The sequence below is a fragment of the Panthera uncia genome, chromosome A2 (genome assembly GCF_023721935.1).
Source record: "Panthera uncia isolate 11264 chromosome A2, Puncia_PCG_1.0, whole genome shotgun sequence".
Lineage (NCBI taxonomy): Eukaryota > Metazoa > Chordata > Mammalia > Carnivora > Felidae > Panthera > Panthera uncia.
The window spans coordinates 3,093,635-3,104,849 of NC_064816.1; the positions used below are offsets into that span (position 1 = coordinate 3,093,635).

General features: G+C 60.7%; 1 protein-coding gene across 1 annotated transcript in view; it reads right to left on the minus strand.

Annotated features, from left to right (window-relative positions):
• Positions 1 to 3,479, minus strand: part of SEMA6B (semaphorin 6B) — an 11,350-nt gene extending 7,871 nt beyond the window's left edge. The window contains 4 exon segments of the mRNA XM_049639683.1: positions 177 to 239; positions 394 to 454; positions 2,027 to 2,150; positions 2,296 to 3,479. Of these exon segments, the coding sequence (XP_049495640.1) occupies positions 177 to 239; positions 394 to 454; positions 2,027 to 2,150; positions 2,296 to 2,416 (369 nt within the window). The 5' untranslated portion in view covers positions 2,417 to 3,479.
• Positions 3,480 to 11,215: the final 7,736 nt, after the last annotated feature.

Here is an 11,215-nt window from a genome sequence, read left to right on the forward strand (position 1 = left end):
GGGCGGGGCGGGGATGTGGGCGTGACCAGGACCGAGGACATTATGGGGGCGTGGCCAGGCTCTGGGCGGAGCCGTGGCCACACGAGGGAGCTGGCCTGGGATGAAGGCAGAGGAAGACTTGCCCCGGGCTGGGCGGGATCGGGGAGCGGCTGGGGGCGTGGCCAGGGTCCACTCACCTCCTGCTTGCCCTTCATCCGACACACGTTGATGTCACTGGGGTTGGAGCGCCAGGTCAGTTTCTGAGGGCACAGGGAGTGGTGAGGGATCCCCGCAGCCCTAGGAACCCCCGCGGGGCCGCGCCCATTTTTGCTCCCCAGCACCGTGTCAGGCCCCACCCCCCAGGCAGAAGCGTCCAGTGCGCCCCCACCTCTCCCACCTGTGTCCCCTCCTCACCCGCTGATACCGCAGCTCCGTGGTCGTGGGGGGCTCCAGCTCCACCCGGTACAGGTTGTCCCTGGGGGGGGGGGGGCGGGGAAGGTATAGTTCGTGAGCAAGGGAGCCTCCAGCCCCCACTCTCCTTTCTCCCTGGGGCAGAAGTCGTATCCAACACCCAACACGCAGGGCTGTGCCAGAGCCTCAGCCCCAAGCAACTGCAACACCGAACAGGCCTTCGTGTGCTTGCGCCGGCACCACATGCCTCCTCGTCCCCTAAAGTGACCCACAGGTTCCAGCACGCCCCACATACCCTGACATAGGCCACCGCACGTTCACACGCCCCTCTGCCGTAGGGGGCTACACCCAACGTGATGAACTGTCCAAAGCCCTTTCATCGGGTGCCCTCTCAGCACCTCTCAGTCTCCCCCAGGCTCTTCCCCTCCCCCCCAGGCCGCAGAAGCTGCCCTGGTCAAGGTCACTGGCGACCTCGTGCGAAGTCCAGCAGTCACATGGTCTCTATTCCTCCCCCTAGCCCGCAGCGTCTGGCCCGTCCCCCCTCCGGCTGGGAGCGCCTCGGGGACCTGGCTTTCCTCCCATCTCTCCAGTCCCCTCCGTCTCCCACCCCTTCCCTGGTGCGCAGGCTGGGCCCTCGGGCCTCTTCTCCAGGGCAGCCTCGTCCACTCTCAGCACTGGAACCGCGTCTCAGCCCCACATGCCCACAGCCCTGTCTCCAGCTCGGGCCTCCCCTGGAGCTCCAGACTCGGGGTCCGGCTGATCCTGGAGTCTCCGTGCGGGGGGCTCCCGGGCGTCTCACACTCAGCTTGGCCACGCTGCACCCGACTGTCCCCCACACCTGCTCCTGCCTTGTCCCTCATCTTGGCCGAGGCTGCTCATTGCTTCCAGGGACGAAGGCCACAACTTAGGAGTCACCCTCAACACCCATCAGCCGATACTATGTGCACTGCCTTTAATGTCTATCAAGAATTTACCCACTTCTCATGCCCTCCGCGGCCACCACCCTAGTTTACCCTGAACCAGGGCGGTAGCCTTGCCTTGGTGCCCCTGCTCCTGCCCTCCGTCCGTCCTCCCCTCAGCCATCACCAGAAGGTGCCTGTGGGCACCTGGGTCAGGTCCTGCCTTCCTCTGCCCACAGCCCTCCAGGGCTCCCTTCTCACTCTGTCCCCTCCCTGCCCTTCCCTCCTCACCCTCTCCCAGTTTGCTCACTCTGTTCCAGTCAGTTGGGCCTCCTCAATGTTCCTCCAACACACCGGGCCGGATCCTGCCCCAGGGCCTTTGCACAGACTATGCTCTCTACGCAGATTTCTCCTCCCTCCCCCTTGAGATGTCTCCAAGCCTGGGGACCCCACTCAGGTCTCAACTCAAATGTCACCCTCCCAGAGAAGCCCTCGTGCCCCACATCGGCACCCTCTGTAGAAACCCGGTGAATTTTGACCAAAGAGCTGTCCCCACCGGGGGCAAACCGGGCTGTACCCACAAGAGGGTTCAGTCAGCACCCTTTATAAAATCACACCCCAAGGGCACAAATCTGTACTCCAGCCAACGACCTGCCCCATCATGCAAACCTCCCCCAAATGCTATCACCTGCTCTCCACGCCTCACCCTGCACACTCTGCCCGACAATCCCTCATACCTGTCCCCGATGAACAGCGTCCTGTTGACCCGCAGGACCCGCTGGATGTTGAGGTCGTCAGTACCCTCTGCTGGGGTCAGGCGTCCTGGCCCGCTGCCCACGAACACGGGGTAGTGGTTCAGGTCTGGGGGAGGGGTTGGGGAGGGGTGTGATCCCGGGCCGGGATGAGCCTGGCCTGGTGAGCCCCTGAGGAAAGTGGGCCGCAGACCCAGCTGGGAAGCAAGACCCTCCCTCGCGACTCCCCCTCCCCTGGGACCCCCCCCACTCACAGTCCCTGGGGGCCACGCTGAGCGGCGGCGGCTCCTCGGGGAAGAGGCCATTAGCTTCCCCCAGTAGCAGCAGTAGGAGCAGTGGGGCCGGGCGAGGAGGGGGCGCTCGCGGGGTCCGCATGGCGAGGTCGGGGTGACGAGAAGTGACACCTGAGAGCGAAGGGCCTGGCGGTGAGCGGCGCGACCTGCAGTCCCGCCCACCGCCGAGAGATGGCGCACACGAGCCGCAGCGGCCTGGCCCTTCAAGCAGCCAAAAAATTCCCCATCAATGGGGGACGATGGCAAAAAAAACACCCCCAACCACGGCAATAACGGTAATGCCCGCACTTCAGTCTAATTATCCGAAAAACTTTCCGGCCACAGCGCAGTGAAAGCTCAGGAAACGGTTTCCAACAACTTCATAGTGACAATGTTTAAATAACTTTTAAACAAAGGGGGTTTTCAATCATTGTAAAACGCTGAACGGTCACGATAGACAACAACACTTCAAGACACGTATTTAAATAATTCAGCCTCAAAACATGTATTCAAGAATCCTTCGAATTAAAACACAACATTCGTAAAATGAAAGGCTCAAACAACCAACGACAACAACAACAACAACCCTCAAAGTCTCTTGGAATTTTATAAACCGCCATCTGGGAATTGCCACACTAGAATCGCAGAATATGCCAGCTGGCCTGGGACCTCAGAGGCCCCCCGTTAGTCTGACTTCCTTCCCAAGTCCGGCCTTTCTGGCCTCTGCTGGAATACCTCCGTGACAGGCGCCTCACTACCTCTTAAGGGAGCTGGCGTCACCCTCCCGTTGAAGATAATTTGAAGCACCTTCCCGGTGTGTAGAGTGGAGACTTCCCCTCACGTAACGATCGGTTGATAGAAGTGAGCAGAACTCACTCTCTGGAACCCAGCCCGCCACACCCCTACCCGCAGGGGTGCAGTCCGGACGTCCTGAGTAAGAAACCTGCAGCCTCGTCCTTCCGGGAAGCCTCGGGCAAGCCCTGTGCCTCAGTTTCCCCGTCTGAGCAGCAGGGACATCGGCACACGGTGTCCTGGCCTCAGAGCTCCAGGTTTCTGAACCTCTGGAGGTGAAGGTGGCGTGGGAACTTTGGCCCTGGAGTCCCTGCCTCTGAGGATTTGGGGCCAAAAAACAGGAAGGCCTTGCGTGGACCAGCGTGGCTTCCTCTCCATGACCCTGGGCTTCCGGGATCTGTGACTCAGCAGACGCCCGGATCCCACATGTTCGTGGGACATGGTTCTGCTTCCTTAAGAGCTTCCTTCCCTGGCCCCTCCCCTGCTCCGGAGCCACCCATGGCTCCCAGTGACCCCGATCTAGGCCCCGGGCCACGGCTACCGCAGAGCAGTCAAGTCCCACAGTGCGGCCGCCGGCCTGCTCTTGCCCGATGAACCCTCCTGCTGCTGGACCCCTGACCTCCTCCCCGACACCTGCCTGGGTCACCCTGGCCTCTCAGGGATTCTGTCCTTTTTTTTGTCTTTCAAACATTTTTCTTTTGCCCTTTTATTAAATGTATATAATATAAATTTACCATCTTAAAAAACCTTTTTTTACATTTTTTAATTTATTTTTGAGAGAGAGAGAGAGAGAGAGAGACAGAGCACAAGTAGGGGAGGGGCAGAGAGGGAGGGAGACAAAGAATCCAAAGCAGGCTCCAGGCTCTGAGCTGTCAGCACAGAGCCGGACGCGGGGCTCGAACTCACGGACCGCGAGATCATGACCTGAGCCGAAGTCGGCCGCTTAACCGACGGAGCCCCCCAGGCGCCCCCTAAATTTACCATCTTAACCATTTTTAAGTATACACGTCAGTTAAGCACATTCACGCTGTCGTGCAACCACCCCCACCCTCCGTCTCTAGAACTTTCCATCTCCCCAGACTGAGACTGTGTCCCCATGAAGCACGGACTCCCCGCCCCTGCCCCAGCCCTGGCTCCCACCATCTACTCTCTGTCTCTGTGGCCGGGACGCCTCTAGGACCCCCTGTGCGTGGGGTCACGCGGGACGTGTCCTTCTGTGTCCGGCTTCCGTCACCGCGCACAGTGTCCTCCGGGTCCATCCACGTGGTGGCGGGCGGCAGGACGTCCCTCCTTCCTAAGGCTGGATCATATTCCAGCGTGTGGATGGACCACATTTTATTTATCCGTCTACCTGTCGACGGAAACGTGTGTTGTTTCCACCTCTTGGCTATCGCGAGTGATGCTGCTGTGCAGGTGGGTTGGCAAACGTCTCTTTGAGACCCTCCTTTCAACTCCTGTGGGTGCGTGCCTAGGAGTGGGGTCAAACGAACCTTCCATTCCATTCTGGAGCCTGGCTCCGGAGCCAGGCTCCAAGGGTCCAAATCCCAGCTTTGCCATTTCCAGGCTGTGTGACTCTGGACAGGTTACCCCCCCCCCCCCCGCCTCTGGACCTCAGTTTCCTCATCTGTAAACTGGGCACAGTGACAGCGCTGATCTCATAGGCCTGTGGTGGGTGTTAGCACCCCATAGGTGCTCAATAAATGCTGACTTTTCTGATTCCTGTTGTTGCTGCTGGCATAGTAAATACCAGAAGCGAGGCTGGGGGGTTCCCAGGAATTACTTCACAGAGCCCCCCGGTGGCTGTAGTAGGAGGGGTGGAATATTCGGCCCACTCTGCAGATGTGAAGGCTGAGGGTCCAAGTCGGGGGCTATGGCCTCACGAGAGAGGATGTGGCGGCTGGGTCGAACCCAGGGCTCTCTGGCTTCAGGATTCTGCTCCTAGCTGTTGAGCATACAACTGGTCGCGAGATTAATAATCACCCAGGCCATTCCCTCGACCCTCCACCCAGAGGGGCTGGCAGTAAGTTAAGACCCAGTGCACGGATGGGCAGACTGAGGCCCTGGTTGGGGTGGGACCCCACGGCTAATTTCTTCTCCTGGTTTTCTTAACCTTGTGATGCAGCACCTCGAGGCTGGGAAGTTCATTTCCTCCTCCTGTCCACCTGCCCCTTGCCCCACGGATCCATCCAAGGACCCCTGGGTCCCAAACTGGCCTTCTCTCGCCGGAACCCGCTGCTCCTACCAGTTTCTCTACTTAAGGACAGTCCGGTGGTCCCCTAGGCAAAGAGTGGGGTCTCGACCTCCCCGCCCCTCCCCTGCCCTGAGTGCTCTGTAACCCAGCTCCCGCCTCCAGTCCCGCCTCCTGCCCCTTCAGTATGCCCCTCGAGGTAGCGAAGGAATCTTTCTAGAATGCAGATCTCACCAGGGTCTCTTCCCCTTGGCACCCGTGGCATTCACGCGCCACTGTTCTCTCGGGGCGGGAGGGGGGGGGCTGTCCTGGGCACCGTGGGGTGTCGAGCAGCAGGCTGGCTCCCACCCACTTGATGCCAGGGTCCCCCTGCAGTGTGACAACCACAGATGTCCCCAGACATTGTCCAGTGTTCCCTGGGAGGCAAAATCACCCCCAGCTGAACGCTTCTGCGCTAGACCCTTCTATGGCTCCCCAGTATCCTCAAAATGACATCCCAGCTTCTCCCCACCTTTCCGTCTCCACCCCTGGACATCTGCACACGCTGTTCCCTCTGCCTGGTTCACCTTCCTGCTCCCAGTAGCCTGGTAAACTTGTTTTTCAGGTCTCAGCCGCCTCTTCCAGGAAGCCTTCCCAGATCACCCCAAATGGGCTTCCTCCAGGTTCCTAGGGGCCTGTGTGTCCCCCCATCAGTGCCCTGATCAGCCTACCAGCTGTCCGTCTTCCTCACTGGACTGTGAGCCTCCTGAGAGGGCAGGACAGGGTCTTGGCTGCTATGTGTCCCCACCACCCAGGGCAGGGCCCGGCATACAGTGGGAGCTCAATACATAATCAAGGCAGCAGGAGTGTCTGGGTGGCTCAGTCGTTTCAGTGTCTGGCTCTCGGTTTCAGCTCAGGTCATGATCTCCTGGTTCGTGAGTTCGAGCCCCACATCGGGCTCTGTGCCGGCAGCTGGGAGCCTGGAGCCCGCTTCGGATTCTGTGTCTCCCTCTCTCTCTGCCCCTCCCCCGCCCCCGCTCTGCCTCTCTCTTTCAAAAATGCATAAACGTTATAAAAAAAAATTTTTTTTAATTAAAAGAAAAAAATACAGGTGGCAAACGCCAAGCACCTGCTCCTCGCCGGGCATTGCAAAAACCGAAGCGGACTCATTGAATCCAAGCACAACGCAACCCAAGAGGTGGGTGCCGTTAACGTGCCCCTTACGCAGACGGGGAGACTGAGGTGCGTTGGCCCAAATGGAAGCACGGAGCTGAGACTGAAACCTGTTCGGCCCACATTAGTTATTTGGATTATAATGCAGAACTGAAACCCACATGCCCTTTCTGGGAAGCCCGGGCTCCTCGGGGGCCCACCCGCTGCGCGTGGCCTCAGTTTACCCCCTGACCCGGGGTTATGGAGGCCTCAGCACGTCCCCCCCGTCCCCCCCCCCCAGACCACCTGCTCCTCTCCATGAAACTCGAGGCGCCCCTGCCAGCAGCCCCGAGGACAGACACTCGTGCCCTTGGGGAGCAGAAGGGACGGTCATAGAGCAATAGAGCGTCAGCCCCCATCCGGGAGGGCTCACGCTGGGGCAGGGCCTCTCCCCTGGAACCCCGACGACCATCGGGCCACCTCTTGGCGCACCCTCCCATTGTACAGACGGGAAGACTGAGGCGGACGGAGACATCCCTCAAGCCTTCTCCACCTCCTCCGCTGGTCCGGAGGCCCTCCTGTCTGCCCCGCACCTTACGGCTCTGAGGCTCGGTCCAGTTTCCTTCCGGAAAACTCCCACCCGGCCCTCCTTCAGGCCCAGGCGTCGGGGCTACGCTCCCCGCCCCACCCCCACCGGCACTTCGGTATAAATTTTAGGATCAGCTGGTAAGTTGCAAACCACAGAGAAAACATAAAACCTGGCGGGGTTTTCACCGGAACGGTGCCGATCATACGGATCAGGTGGATGTGCTGACTGCCAGTCGGTGCTCCCCCCGCTCCTCCCTCCCCCCTCCGCCGTCATCCCTGCCTCCGCTGATGCCTCAGGCCCCGCCTGCGGATCTTCCCCCGCCCCCAGCCTCATTCCCTCACCCTCACGCCCAACGCCGGCAAGCCCCGTGGGCCCTGCCTTCACAGTTATCCGGAATTCTCACCCCTTCCCTTCCCAGTCCGCTCCCGGGGCGCCCGCCTCATCTACCGCGCGGACCAGCGCGGTCCCCCCCGCAACCCCGGTTCTCAGGCTCCCGCCCTCGCCCCCAGCCGTCCTCCCCGAAGCGGCCACCGGAGGGCGCCCGTGAGCACCGGAGTCAGGTCCCGCCCCGCTCCCCCCCCCTCCCCGCCTCCGCCCACTGCCCTCGAGGGCTCCCACCTCCTTTCACCTTAGTAGCCCTTACCCTTTCCCCGCACCCCTTCTCCCCTCCCCACCCGGTGTCACACTCCCAAAGGGTCCGATTTAGCCCGTTTGCCACTCCTGAGACCTGTAGCATCAGCCTCACTTGGGAGCCCTTAGAAATACAGAATGGGGGAGGGGGCGCCTGGGGGGGGGCTCGGGGGGCCAAGCGCCCAACTTGGGCTCAGGTCATGATCTCGCGGTTCCCGAGTTCCAGCCCCACGGTGGGCTCTGTGCTGACAGCTGTGAGCCAGCAGCCTGATTCCGAGTCTGTGTCTCCCTCTCTCTCTGCCTCTCCCCCGCTCACGCTCTGTCTCTCTCTCGCTCTCAAAAATAAATTAAAAAAAAAACAATTCTTTTTTTTTTTTTTTTTAAGAAATGCAGAGTCCCAGGGCCCCACCCAGACCTGCCCAACCGGAGGCCGCTTGTAGTCAGATCTCGCAGGGATCAAACTTTATGAGTCGATACCTAGTCGCCCACCCATCCGCCCCCCTGGACGCCAAGCCCTGTCACGGCAGGCAGTCTTGGGTATGTGTCGGTCCACTGGTGTCCCCGCAGCGTCTGGCACACCGTTGGTGCTCAATAATGGCTCGTAAGTGAATGCACCAAGTGTCAGCATCAGGGCTTGAATCCGGATCTGCCCTGCTCCCTGGTTCCACTTTGCCTGTCACCCCCACAACACGCAAGTGTCTGCAGGTGTGTGGGTCCTCCCCGCGGACGCCCCCGGGCCCCTGTGAGCTTCTGCGTGTTCACGCGTATCCGTAGATGCGCCCACGGCACACGCGTGTGCCCCAGCAATGGCAGGCCGTCTGCCTGTGTGTGCACGCGCCCCCCGTGAGGCTGCTGCCTGCGACCCCCACTGATGGCTTTCTGGCCCTCAAACTGTCTCCAAGGACCTCAATTAACTGTGGGCACCCAGCTGGCCAACCCCGGGGTCTTACCCACCCTCCCACCCCACCCAGCCTCATCTTGGTGGGTTGGGGAAACTGAGGCCCAGAATGAGGGCTGGACAGAAAACCCTGCCAGCTGAAGAACTCCAGGGCAGCAGTCTCCAGACTTGTATGGCCCCGGTCCGAATCCCGGCACTGCCTCCTCCTGTCCGCTGTGAGCCCTCCGATGGCCACTTCCCCCGTGTGGGCCTCAGTTTCCCCACCTATAAGCAGCAGGCGGCTACGAGCCCAACCCGACACTGTTGCTGTGGCGATAGGCAGGCAGAATCCAGACCAACGCCATCCAGCAGAAAGCCGTGTGCACACATGCGTCACTTTGAATTTCCTGGTGGCCACACTCAAAGGGGGAAACTCGTTTTAATAATTTATTTAACCCAATGGATCCAAAATACTGTTATTTCCACAAGTAATCAATGTGAAAATGATTAACGAGACATTTCAACACGCTGTTTTTCGCGTTTAATCTTTGGAATCTGGTGTTTCACACTGAGAGCACATCTGGATTCGGGCCGGCCACACGTGATTCAACAGCCACACGTGGCCAGTGGCCCCGGACAGCCCAGCTCCAGAGGAAGCGCTGAACAGGGTGACTGGCCCACAGTGGTCACTCCTATCATTGTCGCTGTTATTATGCAAACATCACCCCTGATTTCCAAGTGCAGGTTGGGGGGTGTGGCCACTGCTCCTCAGGAATAAGCGGGGGGCCCCTGGGGGAGGCCTCCCATCCTCTGGGCCTTAGCAGGGAAGTTCTCCTTCCAGTCTCCCAGAAACCCCTCTTGCTTCCGGAGGCTCCCAGAAGCAAAAGGCCTGGAGGTTGGAGTTTCGACCCCAAGCTGGGCATTCCCCCCCTGGGCCTTTGAGAATTTCGCCTCGAAGGGCAGTGCCACCCTCCTCTCCGATCCCCCTCCCCGCAAGCAACTCTTTCCCGGGCTTCACAAGCTCAGCCCACACCCTGCTCAAAGGCCTGCAATGGCTCCCTAGTACCCCCACGGAAGAGAGAACCGATTTCTATCCGCGGACATTTCAGGACCCCTCCTGCCCTGGCAATGACCTTAATCTTCACTTGCCCTCATCTTCTGCCACGCATGCCCAGAATTCACCAGTCCCACATCAGGTCTTTGCTGAGGCTGTCTTCCTCTGCCAGGGACGTGTTCAGCCTTCTCAAGGCCCAGCTGCTCCCCAGGAACCCCTCAATCACCCAGACATAGTAACCTTGCTTTCCCTCCTTGGAGCCAACTCCTGCTCGCCATCCCTATGAGCTACATGCGGATGTCCCCTCCTCCAGGAAGCCTTCCTTGACTGCCCTGGCTGAGCCTGACACTCCCTGGGCTCCCCCAGCCACCACCCCTCCCCATCCTGGAGGCGACTCCCCAACTCTGGCTCCCTGTACCTTGGGAGCTATTCAGTGACTCATGAGAGGAGCAATTATTGAGTGTCAGCTGTATGCTAGGCACAGTTCCAGGCAAAGCCCTGCCCCTGTGGGGCTCCAGCGGGGAGACAGGGGCATGCGACTCGGTGACTCGGGGCCAGGCTCGGAGCCCCTGTTTCTCCATCTGCCACGGCAAGGATGGGGGCGGGATGCCCGTTTCCAGTTCCATAGAAGGAGCTCCTGACAGCCTGACCGCCCCAGGATTCCGGCTCCGGGGCCCGGTGTCCCCGGGGGGATCGAGTAACCCGGCCCGGCAGCCGGCCCCTCTGCTTACAGCTGCCTTCTCCAGCTGCCTCAGTCGCCCCCGGTCTCAGCCCAGCCGGGCTTCGGGGCTGTCTAGGAACTTGGCAGAGCACCCAGAGGGAGTCCCTGGGGCCCTGGCCACGGAGGGGCTGGGAGAGAGGCCCCCTCGCCCCCCGACGCCTGCCCGATGCCGATTAACTCATCCCTCCCCGGCCCGGGACACAGCGGCCTACCCTTCTGCTTCCTCCCTCTGCAAATCGGGGATGACGGCCCCAGCTCCGGGGCGCACAGTAGGTGCTCCACTAACACCTGCTGGACCAGTGTCCCGCGAGCAGTCCCTACTTGTACAAAAAGCCGCAAGGACACGTTTGCTCCAGACTCTCTGAGCACCTGCTCTGTGCACCTTCACGGCAGGAGTCTCCGTGGGGATCATGCTCGGGGGGTGGGGAGGGTCGCGGGGGGCTCGGCGCAGAGCCGGGCAGGCAGGAAACGCGCAGTTCGTGCTGCACTTGGAGGGGACAGAACTCAAGAGTACCCGAGTCACCTCCCGCGTCCGCCCCCCAGCGGCCCAGCGGAGCGGGGACCTCAGCTAAGATTTTATGAAACCCCTACGGTGCCCCAGGCTTCATTCACACTTCCTGCCCACCCCACCCCAGTGGGGCAGAGACCGGCACCATCATCCCCATTTCCCGGGTGGGAAAAACGGGCCCAGAGAAGTCAAGCCACGTGGCCAAGGTCACGCAGCCCACAGAAGGGTGCGGCCGGGATCCGAACCCGGGCCGCGGGGCTAGGCTGCCTCTTGCCGCGGGCCCACCAAGTGCCATCTGGCCACGAGCCTGCACAGCCTCAATGAATGTTTTGCGGATAAGCGAGCGGAGACCCCGAGAGAGGCTCTCCTGTCCCCAGGCCACTCGGGGAGCCAGGGTGGAGAACAGGTGGCA